The 17,036-nt window shown below is 34.4% G+C and overlaps 1 protein-coding gene across 4 annotated transcripts in view; it reads left to right on the top strand.

The window, feature by feature from the left end:
- The window catches only part of ADAMTS19 (ADAM metallopeptidase with thrombospondin type 1 motif 19), a 148,084-nt gene that overhangs the window by 65,878 nt on the left and 65,170 nt on the right, over positions 1–17,036 (top strand). For all 4 annotated transcript variants that reach the window (XM_074931477.1, XM_074931480.1, XM_074931479.1 and 1 more), the window contains exon 8: positions 10,130–10,235. In XM_074931477.1, the coding sequence (XP_074787578.1) occupies positions 10,130–10,235 (106 nt within the window). The remainder of the gene's footprint in view (positions 1–10,129; positions 10,236–17,036) is intronic.

Consider the following 17,036-nt stretch of genomic DNA (forward strand, 5'->3'; position numbering starts at 1 on the left):
ATAATGGATTCCCTGGAAGAAAAAAGACCTGATACACTCAGCCTTTTCAGCTTGCTGTCATAGAATTCAAACTTCTTGAGGATCGTCCCAACAAACTTGAAGAATTTTTGAGTTGAAAGCAATTTGCAAGAACATTGATATGGTCTTGAAGGAACTCATCAGGTGCAGGTACAAGTTGGCACTGACTCTTACTTAGGCAGAATAACTCCTTTCATCACATGTGCTATTACAGCATGGAACAATATATGCTTAGCTACACTAATGAAGGTAGAATACAGGATGGATATGTGGAGATAACAGTAGTAACTTTAAATATTTTTAGCTGGGAAGAGTCACAATGGAAGACTTTCCAAGATAGCTTTGCCTTTGTTCTCATTTGTCAGAAAGATACTAGTTATTCTAGCTATCCACTTCTAGACAGTGTTTTCTGTGTAAAGGAACAGCTATCTATTTATTTCAGTTTTTCTAGAAGGTGTGCTACTGGTATCTGCTTTAAACAGTCCCAAGATTAGTCATTTTCTTCTACTGCATCTCTCTTATAGTGAAACAAAGTATAAATTCTTCACATGAAAAACTTGAATGTCACAAATTTCAAAATTTGGCCATAGAATAATTGATTAGTATAAAACCCAAACAAACAAAAAGCAGACTAATACCTCTTTCAGTCCCCTTAACTGCTCCATGCCTCACACAAAAGAGAATGCACATTACACCATGCTTTAAAAAAAGGAAAAAAAAATCCTAAATATTTTCTTTAAGTGGGGTCTCAACAACAGTAGAAAAATCACTTTTATATCATTTTTAGCTTGATTATGTCATGACAACATGAGAAATGTTTTCCAGCAATCACCCAGATTGCAGAAAACGAGGAAATGTTTTACTGTGCTGAAGAACTATTTGTCAAAGAACACTTTTACGTTTCTGCCACACAGTGTCATTTACATAGTACAGCTGTAATAAAATAAATTACAAAAGAAAACAAGACAGTCTTGTTTTCCTCATACTTTGTTGCAGAAATAACAATAGGTGTAAAGAAGATGTATTAGACTGAAAATGATATGGTCTCTTGAGTGATTTCACATCGGTTTGTTGCGCAGAGGATGGTACAAAGGCAAGGGGAAGAAGACAGCAGAAATTTAATTATAGGAGAATCATCTTAATAGGGTATCAGGACTGCAATCTTTGTAAGACCAGCAAAAGCATCAGTGATACATTATGAATAGTTCAAACTGGTAAGGGAAGTTATGTCACACAAGGCTTGGAAGCATATTCAGAAAAAAAATATTTTGCTGGAATGAGACGAGATTAATTCAAAGGCATTGCAGTGTGCATAGAGATACAGAACAGGGGGCAGTTTAACAGCTGTGCACTTTATGAATGTGGGGAACTGAACCCCAGATGTCAGGAAGGCAAGAATCTAAGAAGCTAATCTGGAGGAGTGGTGTATCTGATCACAAAGGTAAATAAGTAAAAGGAAAATGTATAATTGGGTTTATGTATTTTCTAGTCATTGTGATGATCCATTAATAGCAGTCTTTCCATCACTTCTAAATTAGGGTTCATTCTATCAAAGAAAAGCAGAACTCAAGTTCTGCTTTTTTCCATCTAGCACAATGTTTTAAAAGATGCTTCTCACTGATGGTCTTATTTTATGTTGTGAGAGATTAATGGACAATAATAAAGAGATTAATGCACAATAATAATATTTTCCTTTGTGAAGAGTTATTTTTTATTCCTGTTTTGCTACAGCTAATCCAAAGATCAGATCTGCCATATGCTTAGAGATCATGAGGACTGGAAATGGCTAGATCACATAAATAACTTCCCCTGTTCATTTTTGTCCCAAGAAAAAATATGATCCCCAGAAATGGTTGGTAGAGAAGGCTACAATTACAGCCCGAAAGACTGCAAAACAGCATTGTCACATTGCCTGCCTGTAAAGCGAGTGTAATTATAGAGCAATTTGGAAAACACAGAAAGCAAGTTTGAGTTGCTAAAAATCCTTCCTGTGGTGTACCGCAGAATTCACTGTTGTCTTCTCCCCATCTTGTCTGTAGAGTAACCAGGATTTTTTCAACATACAGAAATAGTTTTAGGGTAGGAAATGGGCACCAACTCTTAATCTGAGGCATGTGATGCTCATTCAAAGTAAACTGTGTGACTTACAACTTTCCAATGCATCAGTGAAAAGCATATCCTCAAGATGAATGCATGCATATATTTGGTGAGAGCTATTCTGAAAAGGCTGGTGCTCAGCTTGAAACCTCTTTTTGGCTTTTTAAGTAACAAGCTTCTGTTTTACTTTAGAAAGCCCCCTTTAGTTTTGTTTCCAAAGAAATGACATTTCTTTTCAAAGCCACATTTTATTTGATTGTATACAGTAGAGTTCCATGAAGCTTTCATGAGTCACTCTTACAGTTTACTCATGTAATTTAAGGGCTGAAATTCTTTCTTGTGTAAGTCCTAAAATTAGACTTTTGTACTTCTGTTCAAAAGTTAAACTTACAAATGTACATTAAGATTATTAATAATTTTCTATACCATATAAAAAAAAATCTAGAAAATTTGTTTATGCAAATTGTACTGTGAGGAAGTTAGAGTAATGGATTACACTAGTTCAGTTTCTTTGAAGACGACTGAGTTATTGCTTAGAAAGATTATGTTTGATTATTCTGTCATATTAATAGTAGGAGAAAATACGAATCAAAGAAAATCTTTATTACACATTACTGCATACGCTATGATTTTTTGAATTTTCTTCTGAACAGAATGGCTTACAACCTCTTCAACATTAATTCAACACAATCTAACGAAATTTCTTCTGCTTTTAAGTTACAGGTGCAAAAGAAGGTCATATGTGAAGGAAAGGAAGTTGTGATTCCCAATTTATGACATTTTCTTTTCATTTTCCAGTATGCAGTTTTCTTTTGCATCTGTCTTTTCCTGTTCTTGCATATTATGGACAAGTTTTCCACTTGGTGATGTTGTCTTTACCAAAAAAAAAAAGGCAATCAAAAGATTTTAAAAGTATACTTACTGTACTCAGTGGATGTGTTATAATGTGTTGTTACTTTAAATTTTTTCCTTTAAATTTCTAAGAAATTTTTTTCACATGTTGCTTGAAAGATTAAAAAAAAGACATGGGAATTACTTGCCAGGTTTTACATTAGAAAGTGTCCTTGACTTCAGAGCTGTCTTGCTTCATAAAGTATTTGGAATAGTGCGGCCTGAGTATGTTTTCATATGGCTTGAAGCACTCTGGCACTCTGAATAGTTCAGCATAAAGCTGACAAGAATAATTGTAGATTAACATCATGATACCAAAAAGGCACTGAAAGACCAGATGAAGTTAAGTATTGCCAAATACAAAGTAATACATATTAAGAAGAAAAAAAAAAGGAGTCTTTAGCTTATATGTGTGAAACCATGGGCTTTGCTACGACTCAGAAAAGAGGTCAGAGAATGATAGTGAATGATAGCAGAAAATGTCAGTTCGCTGATCAGCTGAGTAAAGTGACTGGTAGGACTGACTAGGAAAGAATACAGAAACATAGAAAAAATCATAATGCTGGTTGGTACTGACCTTCTGACTACAACCACTTTTGTCAGAAAAACTGTCGTAGAACAAGAAAAGGTCAGGTGGCAGAGTGCTGTAAAATGTAAAAAAGGTGTGGCTGGCTTGTGCCTCATGAGTCACTAAATGTTCTAGAGCTTCTCAGTTTGTCACTGAGATAGCTGACAGGTAACTAGGAAGGCATAGAAGGCTGTTTTAGTTAGAATACCCCCTACACAGTCTTCATAAAAATAGAAAAATGTACTGTTGTACACACAGTTACACTCTGGAGCTATTTGCCAGTACATGTTATGGATCCAAACTGAAGCAGGTAAAGAAGGAATACCCAAATTCAGAGAATAAATGCTTTGGTGGCTGTTAAAGTTAACAGTATGGATGCAGTCTTGAGCTCAGGGGATCCCTACAACACTTGTCAGCAGAGGCCAGGAGTGAACAGTGGGGAGGTTCGCTTACTGTCTCATCTGTGTATTCATCTTGAGAGAAATGTTGGCTTCATTTTAGAGGAAAATCAGTATCTTCAGCAGTTCTGCCATCCCATTCGTAGGACAACATATTAAATACGTGTAGTCTGTTCATAAGGTGCAAGAACTAAGGACCTAAAACTGTGCAGTCACACACTCAGAATTGCTCATGTGTGTATAGCATACATTGTTATGCCCTTCCCATTTTTAGACTTTTTGCCCACTCCAGGGATTAAAGTGAAGCAGTTTGTTTAAAGGGAGAAGAGTAAGTTTAATAGTCTATTCTGAAACATAAAATCACATACTTATGAGATACTTGATAACTTATTTTTCTGGAAGTGTTAGTTTTTCTAAGACATATAGAAATCATAAACTAACAAAACAGGTGAATAAAATTTGTGTTGCATTTGTGTAAAATGCAGCAGAAGCTGATTGGGTTTTATCCCATTGGTTTTTTGAATGTCTTGCATCGATGTGTATGTGCATTTGTATATATACACACATACAGGTATACTTATCATGACTGTCAATATCTCTCAACTTAAAAAAAAAAAAGTATTTCTAGGCTTTTCTGTTTGCACTTGGTGTTTTGATTGCTGCCGTGTTTAAGGGATTGTGATTCACTGACAACTGACAGGATTTTTTTTTATCCTGGAAACAATCAGTGTCTGGGACTCTTTTAATTAACTTGTGCTAATTAGACTTTTAAGTGTCAGATCTGTGGAAAGCTTTTCTTTCCCCTGCTTCTTAAGAAAAGCATCTGGACAGCTAAAAAGAAAAATTTACTAGATTAGTAATCAAGTCCAGTTAAGTACTATGATCCATGCTCACAGGCCCACTGATTTGCCAGTTCAAATTTAAAATGCTTATAGTTGAACCAAAAGCCAGATGTGCTTGGCTACTAAATTACGTTTCTATTGCAGTGGCTTGCTAGGTTTGTGCATCATCAATAATTTAAATTAAGGTTATGCTGTCAAGAGTGTGTTGCTGCATGGCACATTCTGAAGGCTAAAGATTTTTTTCAAAGTTTGTGATTTAAATCATGAGTTTTTCTTCATGTTCTTTATCTATTTAGGCTTACCTGTATTTCATCAGTGGTTTATACTACTGATTATGAAACTCAGTATAGAAACTTTAGAAGAAAATTCCATACATAAATACTACCTTTATTCATAGTATGTGCTTAAGTAATATCAGTTGTATGTATACTAATTTAATAAAAATAGATCCATCGTTCATGAAGTTCATGAATGGTTTCAATATTCTTGAAATGTGCATTCAGTAATTATATGCACTAATAATATTCAGTAATTGATTATATTACTACACTATGTAATAATATTCAGTAATAATAATGCACTAATATGCATTCAGTAATAATCGTGTGTTTCATTATATTCTCTAGACGTTAAAGAATGCAGTAGGCACTGGGAATCTGTTCAGTTTTACTGGTTTTCATCTTGGTCAACTTTGACAATTTTTGCTTATGTATAGATAGTACTTCAGGGAGCATACTATCCCTAGATTCCTGAGAATATAGTATACTCCTTCATTAAAAAATGCTTTAAAATGGAAATGCTTTTTTTTTTTCCTGAACTGTGCTATACAAACATAGGCTCTTTTCAGTTCTTTCAGCTTGTGTTTTCAGGAGTTGGAAATGGAACATATGTGCTTGGTTTTCACGGAATTTTGATTTTATATGAACTGGAAATTCAGCTAGAATGCTCTTGATCAGTAGTAGGGATATCTAGGTGATCCCCTATTCCTCTTCATCAAAGAATATGTTACGGAAACTTTGTTCTGTATATTTTATGGTCGTAATTGCCTTATAATCTAGAAAAAAACCTCAAATCTGTTTGCAGAACATTACTATTCCCAAAACAGAAAGGCTTTGAAATAGCTCAAGAATGTGTAGAGGTGATGTCTAGGTGATATCAATGAATAAAACTGGTAATATGCGGAAGGGTCTCTCTAACAACATCTGAAATTTGTAAGTAGCTTTTGAGCAAGTATGAGAGAAGGGTTTCAAAATAAACACATAACTAATGGCATGTTAAACCAAGTTTGAATGTGTTGTGAAACCAAGGAAATTCAGAGAAAAATAAAATCAAATGTGCTAAGAAATTTATTTGTGTGATTAAGACTTTTAGAATATTAACTCTGTTTCATTGAATCACTAAAAAGTGAAAAATAATAACCATTCTCTAGCCTTTTAGAATGCAATATTACAAATGAAGACATTCGTGTCACAAGAGCAATGTTTGTATGTTTGACTGCATATTTCTTAATGTGATTTTTTTTTTTTTTTTTACTGTGGAATTTTTGTCCCTGTGGGCAATGCTGACAGTAGTCTTTTAATATAGGTAGTGGATTTATGTTGTGGATTGCAGGCCGCGAATGAGTAGGTAAAGCTGACAAATTTGTTTGGATACTGTAGTTGGTACCATGTTTTGTGTAAACATCCCTGTGAGTTGAACCATGGCTTTTCAACAGAAAAGATGTTAATGTGTTCCTACTTTGAAAGAATAAATAGTTTGATGGTTTGATGAGGGTGTTCATTAAGAAACCAGAAAATTTTAAAGAATAGTTATCATATTATTTAGAATGAAATACTTGTCTCTATGGGTAGCAGTAATGGTAGTAGCAATAAACCGCTGTTATGACTTTGGCAAAAGTTCTACTTTTCTGAAGCAGGATTTATTTTATTTGTATATTTACATGTTTGATAAGAAAATGTAGTTGCTTATGTGGTTCTTCTAGGGCACAATGGTAAAGCTTTACTCTCTTAACTGATACTGTATGTATTTTCTTTTGAATTAACTTGAGAAATGCCTGTCTACAGAGTGAAGTAATCTGAATATTTTACATTTGGCATGTATTCATTCAGTAAACTGATTTATTTATAGATAAATAACAGAATCCTGCCTTAAATTGTCAGTGAGCTGATGTTACCACTTTCTAGCCAACACTTTTAGATACTAAGTGGTTTAATTTGAAGCTGGGTATTGAGACTGTGGGTTCACTAGCAATATCTTAATCATAACAAGGAAGCAATTGTTCTTTTTTTTTTTTTTCTTATGGATTTAACCTTGGAACGGTTCCAGCTGTCTTAATAAGCCACAGGAAGCTGCAGTGAACATACACATATTTAAAGAAGAAATTCCTTCTCTTACCTAATGCAGAGCCAACTAAGCAAGAGCAGCTGCTTACAGAAGTCAGTTTCTTTTTCTCTACATGTGAAATTAATAACCAAGGACAAGACATGAAACTAGTTCATGGCTAGTAGTTGGCTAATTTACATCCAGTAGCTGCTGTTGGATGTCTCTTTCACATACGAGGCTGACTTTGTTTAATAGGGGAAAATCATAAAACATTCATTGCACTTGATGCTTTTGGACATTTCTAGAATCAGAAATCTAATTTAATCTAAACGAAATGCAGGTCTTATGTTTTGTGTGTTACACCTAAAAAAGTCAAACATAATTTTCTTCAAGGAATGCCAAGTATAAAATATTATTGGTGATGTGCATTGACTACTGCTGACTGCTTCTTCTGCAGAACAGGTATGGTACTTGCAATGTGTGTAGCTCTTTGGGAACAAACTGGGGGAGTCAGGATAGTGACAACAACTGATAGTATTCATGTTGTCATATGGAAAGATATTGCTAATGTACTTGAACCTGCCATTTTAGAGACCAAAAGATGGTTAGGAGGCTTCTTTTCCCTAAAAACTACAGAGCATCAGAAAGTTTTCAGTTAGGATCAACAAGCAGAGGGAGGTTTGCCCAGAAAGTGTTATCTGAGAATAGCCATCATCAGTGTGTTGTGGTTTAACCCCAGCTGGCAACTAAGTACCATACAGCCACTTGCTTCCTCCCCTCCAGTGGAATGGGGGAAGAGAATCAGAAGGGTAAAAGTGAGAAACTCGCAGGTTTAGATAAAAGCAGTTTACTAATTGAAATATTGTAATAATAATAATTGTAATGAAAAGGAAAATAACAGAGAAATAAAACCCAAGACAGACAAGTGATGCAAATGAAAACAATTATGCACCACCAACTGACTGATACCCAGCCAGTCCCTGAGCAGCAGCTCCCCCACCAATCTTCCCGCTAGATTTATTTCTGAACATGATGTCTTATGGTCTGGAATATCCCTCTGGTCAGTTGGTGTCAGCTGTCCCAGCTGTGTCTCCTCCCAACTCTTGTGCACCCCCAGCCTTCTCACTGGTGGGGTGGTGTGAGGAGCAGAAAAGGCCTTCACTCTGTGCAAGTGCTGCTCAGCAATAAGGAAAACATCACTGTGTTACCAACGCTGTTTTCAGCACAAATCCAAAACATAGCCCCTTACCAGCTACTGTGAGGAAACTTCATCCCAGCCAAAACCAGCACAGTAAGGAAACTATTTCTCAACATTTTCCGTTATAGCAATAGGAATGCTCACAACACTTCAAAATACAGGACTGGATTTTGTCTATGGCAAGAGTAATTTTTCTATTTTGTTTTAGTACTTTGTGAATTCATTGGTGTTGGTTGAAATCAGAGCCCTGATGTCTGCTTCTTCTGGTATTGTCACCATTTCTACTTCTTAGAGCTACAATATTAAAAGCAGCTCTATCTTTTTCAATTTGGTTGTCAGAACTTGAAAGAAAATGCATGTAATTATGGAACTGTAAGGCACAAAATGATTTTAGAAATATTTTCGTTTCAGACACTGGAGCATAACATTCAAATTAAAACATTACATTTCGGAGCATTTCTTCTCTTATTTCCAATAGAGTTAATGTGATAGCTACATTTAGCATGAGGTGTCATTTGAAGGACTTTTTTGCTTTTAACATGTTTTGCCTTTTTTAATATCCCAAATTACTTTTACTCCTGCTCCACCTTTTCTCCATTCTTTGGAAATAGGTTGTAAAATTTTAAATATTCTGCCTTATTCAAATCGAATTTGTAGTTCTTTTATTCAACTCTGAACAGCATTTTTTGTCATATGAGTTCTGTGTCGGAAAACTTCCAGCCAGCTCTGTTGAGAGCCACACTGCCAGACTAATGATGGGGTTACTACTTGAATTTCATGTTGTGGATGAGACATTGTGCTCAGACTGACAAATACTTGGATTGTAAGAAGAATTACTTTTATCTGGTTAACTTAGAATGCTAATTATGACTAAATTTCAAACACTGTCAAACATTTCAAACTTGACCTTTATATGCAAACATCAAGCAAAGATGTTGATCCAGAGGGCACCATTCCATTGAAAGGATGTTCCTGGGAAGAAGGCCAAACACTTGAAACAGCATTTTGGTTGCTTACTCCAGAATTTCAAACAAGTAATGACAATGTCATCAGAATGTATTTGTGGTCAAAAAAAAAAAAAAAATTACCATTACCCAAATTAAGCTGCATGTTCCTCAAGCTTTTACAATTACAGACCTTCCATTTTTTAGAAGCTGAACTGAACTCAAAAGCCTACCATTCAGGCTTCTGTTTTTTGAAAACTTAGGTATTATATAGTAGAGTCAATTAATGTGTTTATCAAGCTGCAGTCTCCTATGAATTCTTCTCATTCTGTGACACCTGAGATTTTAGACATTTTAAAAATCATTAACATGATGAACACTGTATCATTACTTAACAGTGATCATGTAGAGGCATGGCTCTGTGCTTCTCATTCTGTTCTTCTGAGTCTGTCAGAGGAAATACCTGTTCAGATTTGTGCACTATTGTTGTAACTATCTATTTTCATTTACAGTAGTATTGATACTCATATGTGTGATCTATCACATCTGATTAAGGTACCTAGCACCACTTTTAAAGAATGTATTTTCTGCACATTGCAGTCTGTGTAATCAGTTAATATTACTATCTGATAATATTACCACTGTTTGTGATTTCTTTGCTATCTTTTATGAAATTTTGTGCTAAACTCAGTCATTTTGGCTTACAGGTAAGTAAACTTTTGTCAGATATCTGTTTATATATTTGGATGGTTTTGGCCACAGTATGGCTTCAGACCTGTTTGGGTTTAGTAATACATATAGATACAGTTAGTAATAACAAAATAATGGAATGTGGTGGTTGTGTTTCCTAGGTATAGCATATCTGAGTGGAATGTGCAGTGAAAAACGAAAATGTATAATTGCAGAGGACAATGGTCTGAATCTCGCTTTTACCATTGCCCATGAAATGGGTCACAAGTAAGTGTGTGGATAACAAACTTTAGTATTTGTTTGCATGTAATATTGCTATGATTTTATTAGTTTGACTGTATACTTCAGTTTTTCATTTTTCCTATTAAATCCTTTCAAAAGCCTTCAAGGCTTTTAAATCTGGTGAAAACTTCCAAAACAAGCTTTCGTTATTAATAATAATAGTGACATGTATTAATATATAGTATGCAAATTAAAATGTTTACAACTTGGAGTAATACAGGAATATGTGTAGCTACACAATAACTAGGTTAGCTGGAAGGACTGACATTGTCTAGAGGAAAAGCCAGTGCCCCAGGATGTTTTTTCTTTTGGGAGTATGGTATTGTATATCAGATCCAGCTCTGACTATTGTTGCCAACAAACACTTTAATGAGATCATGAATTGGAAGAGCCCGTATTTAATTTGGCTTTCTTTGGATAGATCCCTTTGAAGTGTATAGTGGTCATCAAGTCATTGCAACATTAATATTGTTTTTTCCTCCCCTTAATAGAAAAGGATGACAAAGTGAAGGTGAAGGTAACTATGTTTCACAATTGGATGTTTTTCCTTGTTCTGTAAGGAATACTTTGAAACAAAAGTGAAAAATTCTTATATTTCAATAATCAAATTTGTTATTGAAAGTTGTGTTTGATTCTTAGCATCAGTACTTGTTAAAGAAAAATAAATAGGAGAAGTTTTATTTTAAAATTAAATAAAATAAAAGGAAGGTATATATTTATCTGTCATTTTTATCGGTGATGTCTGCTCCAGGTATCTGCATATACATTTTTAGAATAGCAGCTTCAGAGTGACAACAGACAGGGATGTTTTGTTAAATCGTTTGAACCTCTGAACACTGAGGTCAGGTATCTTAGAACAAACACTTGGAATTAAAAGTGATTTGGTTTAAATTTGGTCACAACTGTCTGAGAATTGGATAGCATCTAATGTTGAAACATGCAGTTAATTACAAGAAAGGATTAGAACTTAAAATATTTCTATTTAAGGTTTGTCCTGGATACAAAATAAGGAAATTCAGAGCAATTATATAGCTTGGAGGAAAACGGTGACATAAGTATTAGATGATGCATGAAATTGATCTTTTCTGTTTTTTCTTTTTTTTGAGTTTTCATAACTGCAGAAAGCAACACCAGGTAAATATAAGTCATCCTGTTTGAGTGACAGTTATGATAAAGGAAAAACTACAAAAGAAAAATTGTTTGTGTTTTTTAGCCACATGCTGTCCTTTTTCTTTTTTTCACTGTAGTGTTTGCTGATATTGTAAGGGAGGATAGACTCGTTTTCTGTACACTTGTTCTTACGACAGTAAACCAAGGATAAGGGGAAAGAAACATTAACTGAATATGGTCTGCAGATAAGTTCACTGATGGAGAAAATTAGAAAATCGTTTGAGGCAGGATATGATTATACCACATAATTTAGAGAAATAAAAGTGCTCTGCACAATTAAGATATATTTATAGAATAAAAAGCCCAGCAGCAGAATTACTGGATTTGAAAAAAGAGACATGTTGATCAACAAGAAATGTGACACATTTTTCCTGGGAAATGGTGATGTACAAAATCCTATATTTGGGAAATGGGATGCAGGTATAAAATTCTTGCAAAGTTACGAGTGATGTTGGTTCTACACATGAAAATTTGAGAATGTGGGATACTTATGAAGAACTTTTGTATTGCAGCAAACAAGTCAGACCTATTTTTTAACATTCTAAGAGCTACTGGATGCCAAACAGTAACTGGAACAAGTTAGACAGGGAAGCTCACTGTTGATGCCTAGCCATTCTTCCAAGACTGCTGCACAGGCCAGGCTCCATAACCATTGTTGCATTCGGTCCTTAACTTGAGATATTTTCATGGCTTTGCGTTGCAGTAAGACTGAGGAAGAGAAAGGATTTAGCATGATCCTCCTACAGGGACATAAAAACTAAATCGCTAATGTATGAATCTTGGGCAGAAATGTTAAAGACTACACTATGAAATTTCAGAACTTTCCCTCCATATTATTTCAAATAAACTTGGAAAAACAAATCATGATGATATCCCAGCCATCATATTCTCAATGTAATAAAGGCATTTGGATGGTCTTAGAGACATTCTCACATTTCTCTGCAAGGTACTGTAATAGACATTTTAAAACAATTGAAATGAAGAATAAACCAAATCTGGTTTCACAGTAAAGGACAGGATATTATTTGAACCACACATTTCTTCAAGAAATTCAACCTCATTAAGGCTAGTAACAAGCTATGTAGAAGTTAGGAAGACTGCCACAAAAGTGAAAGAATAGGTAGGCAGAATTATATGAACAGATGCCACATAAAATAAAAAAAATAATAAGGGGCAGCCTCCACCCCAAAACATGCAGAGGCATTTGGCTTGATCCCTGCTTCATTATGAAGCCAGAGTCCCTAACCATTGCAGTCTGAAATAGAGTGGTCTTGCACCAGAGAGAGTAAGGTGATATTTCAGAGACGTTTGTTTTCTCTACATGACTGCTGCCTGCCAGCATAGACCTGGTGATTGCAAAGAAGCAGATTAGGAGTAGTTGACCCTTTGTGGAGAGGCAATATAAAAATATTTGAAGGCAAACATTTGAATGAAAGGCCCACTGAAAATTACTTTGAGATTCCTACATAGCTAGATTATTTCTTGCAGAGATTTGTCTTGTTCATTCTGAACTGTCTCGGAAATGGAGTTTAAATGATCACCATCTAGACCAATCATAAATCTTTTTCAACACATCATGTTTTCTAGAAAATCTTCACAAACTCTTTCTGAATCTTAAAGTCACTTAACTATTACTTTTTTTTTTTTTTTGTCTAATATCTTTAACCATTCTAGTTGCTCTTGTTGTGGAGAGAGTCCTATTCAACAGCATAGAAAAAGCAAAAACTTTCACAGACTGCCTGTCAAAGCATGAAGAAAAAACCCTTATTTTTTTGTCTCCTGTACAACAAATAATATGCTTGCCCATAAATTGTTCAGATAGACACAAAATGTGTGAGTATAGACTGTTGATTTTCACTGATTCATCTGAGAACATAAACAAATACATTCAAAATTGCCATTGTTTTTAATAAGTATAAAAATACCTTTGAATAAGATAACAGTTTGCTTTTGGAGGGCTTATTTTTATACAACAAACTCCATGCTGTTATCTATATATTTGAAATTCATTTGTCTCTGGTAAAATCTCATGATCATTTGCAAACTCAGGACAATTTTGGGGACCTCTAGTGTCACTGACATCATTTGCATACTTACATGTTTAGGGGACTTTGGGAGGGATGGTGTGTACCCCCTGCACTGAAATCTAGATTTGCTTGCATGGAAATGCAGTTAAAGAAGTATAGTTAATTCTATTGAATACTTATACATGGATATTTGTTGAAGTGTTGTGTTGTGATTTTCTTAATTTTTCCAATTAAAATAGAAATATTCTCCATTAAATACAATGGCAAACTAAATCTTACTTTGCAGTATGAAGTGTCTTTGTTCTAGTCTTGTATATCTGAAAGCAGATGAACTTTTAATGACATTGAGAATTAATTTTGTAAGTCAACAGTTGATTTTTGAGCTGTCTTGAAATATTAGGAGTTGGTCTCTGTAATCGGAGATTAAAAACTGTAACACATTAATGGATTCAGTTTTAAAAATCAAATCCTATTCATTAAATGTAATGAGCAATGAGGTAGTTACATAATGAAGTCATACTACTTCATAGAATATTACTACATAGAATAAAAACTGAGAAATAAAGGATAGATGTAAACTGCAGTATCTCAAAATATATTAATTAACAATTATTATGGACTCTAAGTGTACTTTAAAAGTTATTTTCAATAGTTGAAAGAGGTACTGTCAGAATTTCTCAGAATCAATTTTATACACATCCACATTCTTTTTCTGGTATTCATTTTGTGAAATATGAAATGTACCTATTTTTCAAATTCTGGATATTCTACCAGGTATTTTTTAGTTCCAAACAGGAAGTCTGTGCAATTTTTCAATCACCTACTTAATATCTCAAGCAAACAACATACATTTTTTGATGATATTTAACAATTGTATGAAATCCAGTGGAACCTGAAGAGAGTATTAAGTGGGAGACTAGGAAATGCTCACAGGGCATCAATTACTTCATGCATTTTTGTTATCAAAAATTATTTGATAACATTATTGTCCAAAATTTGATAACAGAACACAGTAAAACCAACAAGATTAATAAAAGCAAATATCTACCAATCTTTTTGAGTGAGTTACTAATGTGGAGAAGGGAATCTCATTAAAGTAACTGAAAAAAGATGTATCTTGATATTTATAAGGTTAAAGTAGAATTTTACCATTGAATTTGTGTTTACAAGGTACAAGATTAGCACATGCAAAGCAAAGGTATTAATGAGATTGTGTAGAAGACCTCCTTACATCTTCAAAATCATCTAATCACAGGTATAATGAGAAACTTCAGGAGCAGTAGTGGTCACTTCTACTGGTAAAACTGTGCACAGTAGGATTCATATAAGTAAGGATTACCAAATTAGGGCATTTGATATGTGGCATTTTATCTCTGATGTTAAGTCAAATTATTTGTTTAGCATTTATTTTGATCCCTTTTTGTTCAGCTGTGAGAGAAAAAATTAAGCCTTAAGTGATGCCTGGGTGAATGTGCATACAGACTACCCACTGTTTACATTTTATTTACTTTTCTGTCTTGAGAAAGAAGCGTAGAGAGGTTTTACAGGATAGTGGGACTGTTTTTCAAAAATACCTATCTGTGGGGTATACCAAGAATTTTGAGTCTCCTGTCTGTTAGTTCGGCAACTTTCTCAAATGTTAGCTTCACCAGGAGAGGGGTTTGGGTATTCATTTGGAAAAAAAAAAAAAACAAAAAAACAAAACAGAAGAAAACTTTCTGCCTACTTGGTCAGTGACAGCAGCCTGTCTTATGAATGATGAGATTCCTTCCCCTTCCATGTGCCTTCCCCTTTTCTGTGACAGACTACAAAGGCAGAGTTTGTAAATCCTACCAGCTCATGATAAGCGTAGCTTCCCAAACAAGGAAACATATCTATATAAGGACTGTAATTGTTGGTATCTATATTAACAGAATACCCATTTCCGTCCTGAAAACAGAATCTAGATGAACAATCCGTGATTTGAATCACATTGCTGAAATTACCTGCTTCTGTAGGACCATTCTCCTCTTACATGAGGTAGCTGACTTCTAGCCATGCAACAGATTGTACTGTTCTTAGGATAATTATTTAGTTAGATTTATTTCACGTTCCAGAATCTGGGATAATTTTTTTTTTTTTAGAATAAATTAGAAAGCACAAGGGTGATTTAATGCTGTTTTACCGCAAAGGAAGAAAAATACTTTCTGAAGTGCTATTTTATGCTCTGAGAAGGCAGCCAAATTAATTTTTCTGAATGCTTAGAACATTTTAGTTGATTAAGAAATGAACCATAAGTGAAATAACATATGATCTCAGGACAGTGGATCACAGTATGAAATTAAGAGGTAAGCAACTGTTGAAGTTGAAAACTGTTTCCTGCAGAAATAAATGCAGGTATGGTAAGTTGAAGAATAGTTTTGAAACATAAACTGGTGAAAGTACTAAGGAGCTCATGCTGTAGGAGGTGGTGTTTCAGGATTCCTCAATTGCAGAAATGTTACAGTACGAGTACGGTTCCTTTGCAACTGCCTTCACTAGTAGAGTATGCTTCCTGAGTTTATCGTGGAATCCATTACTCAGACTTCTGATTCAAGTGAAGGAGTAAAAATATGAAACTGTTAGGTTTGCTGTAACTATCATTTGTTAATATTTTCAGTTATTTCCTTTTTTTTTCCAGCTTTAGGCCTTCTCTTCTAAAATACTAGAACTTTTAAGCCTCTGCTGCCATTTTAAGTTTTTTTCACTAATGCTACCTTACAAATTATTTCTCTGTAATTATACAGTTAAGATCCAGTAGTATTTCTAAATTTCTTGGTCTAGGAGGCTGAGAAATTAATTTCTTGTCACCTGCAAAGGCCTTTTCTTTATTTTGGCTTTAGAATACCAAATTTATTGTTAGTCAGGACCTTCCTGTTTCAGGTTATGTTTTTCTAGCTTCCCCTTCCTTGATGTGAAACTGTTCTTCTATTTCTGTCTTCAATTGTTATTACAGAAAGACATATGTCTTCTAGTCCTCTTAAAATTTTAGATTTTTTTCTCATTGTTTGTATTATTATATTGTTGTATTGTTATAATTTGTATACTAGCAGGAAGGAGACAGGCTAGCAAAATTTTGGGGCCCTGTCATTCCAAGCATTGTAATGTTGAAATGTGAGAAAAATCCCTTTATAGTTATAAGCATAATCAGTAAGTGAATTAATTTCTAGGAAGCATAGATAAATGTCAAAATATATCTATCTTTTATGTGCTCTATGTAGCACTTCTCTTAAAGAGATCTGCATAAGAGAGATACTGTGATGGCATATATTTAGCCAACTTTGATTTGTGGATAAATTATTGCCTTAAAAGATGGTTGCAGTTTAGGTTATTTAACCAAGAATATATTGAGTTGACATGCTAGCATAATTACTTGATTTACTGATAATTAAGTTAGGCCTTTATTCAGTAATGGCCATAATGTCTCTCTGGGTCTCTTCCTCTCAGAGGTCTTGCTTCTCAGCATGCTGACTCAGGTTATCTTGTGGTCCGACAATGTCAGGCATTCCCATGGCAGTGACTACTGAATAAGAAAGAAGCTGCTGCAGTTGTGTCACTGAGGACCATGCCT

This window comes from Athene noctua, chromosome Z (assembly GCF_965140245.1).
Source record: "Athene noctua chromosome Z, bAthNoc1.hap1.1, whole genome shotgun sequence".
NCBI classification, from domain to species: domain Eukaryota; kingdom Metazoa; phylum Chordata; class Aves; order Strigiformes; family Strigidae; genus Athene; species Athene noctua.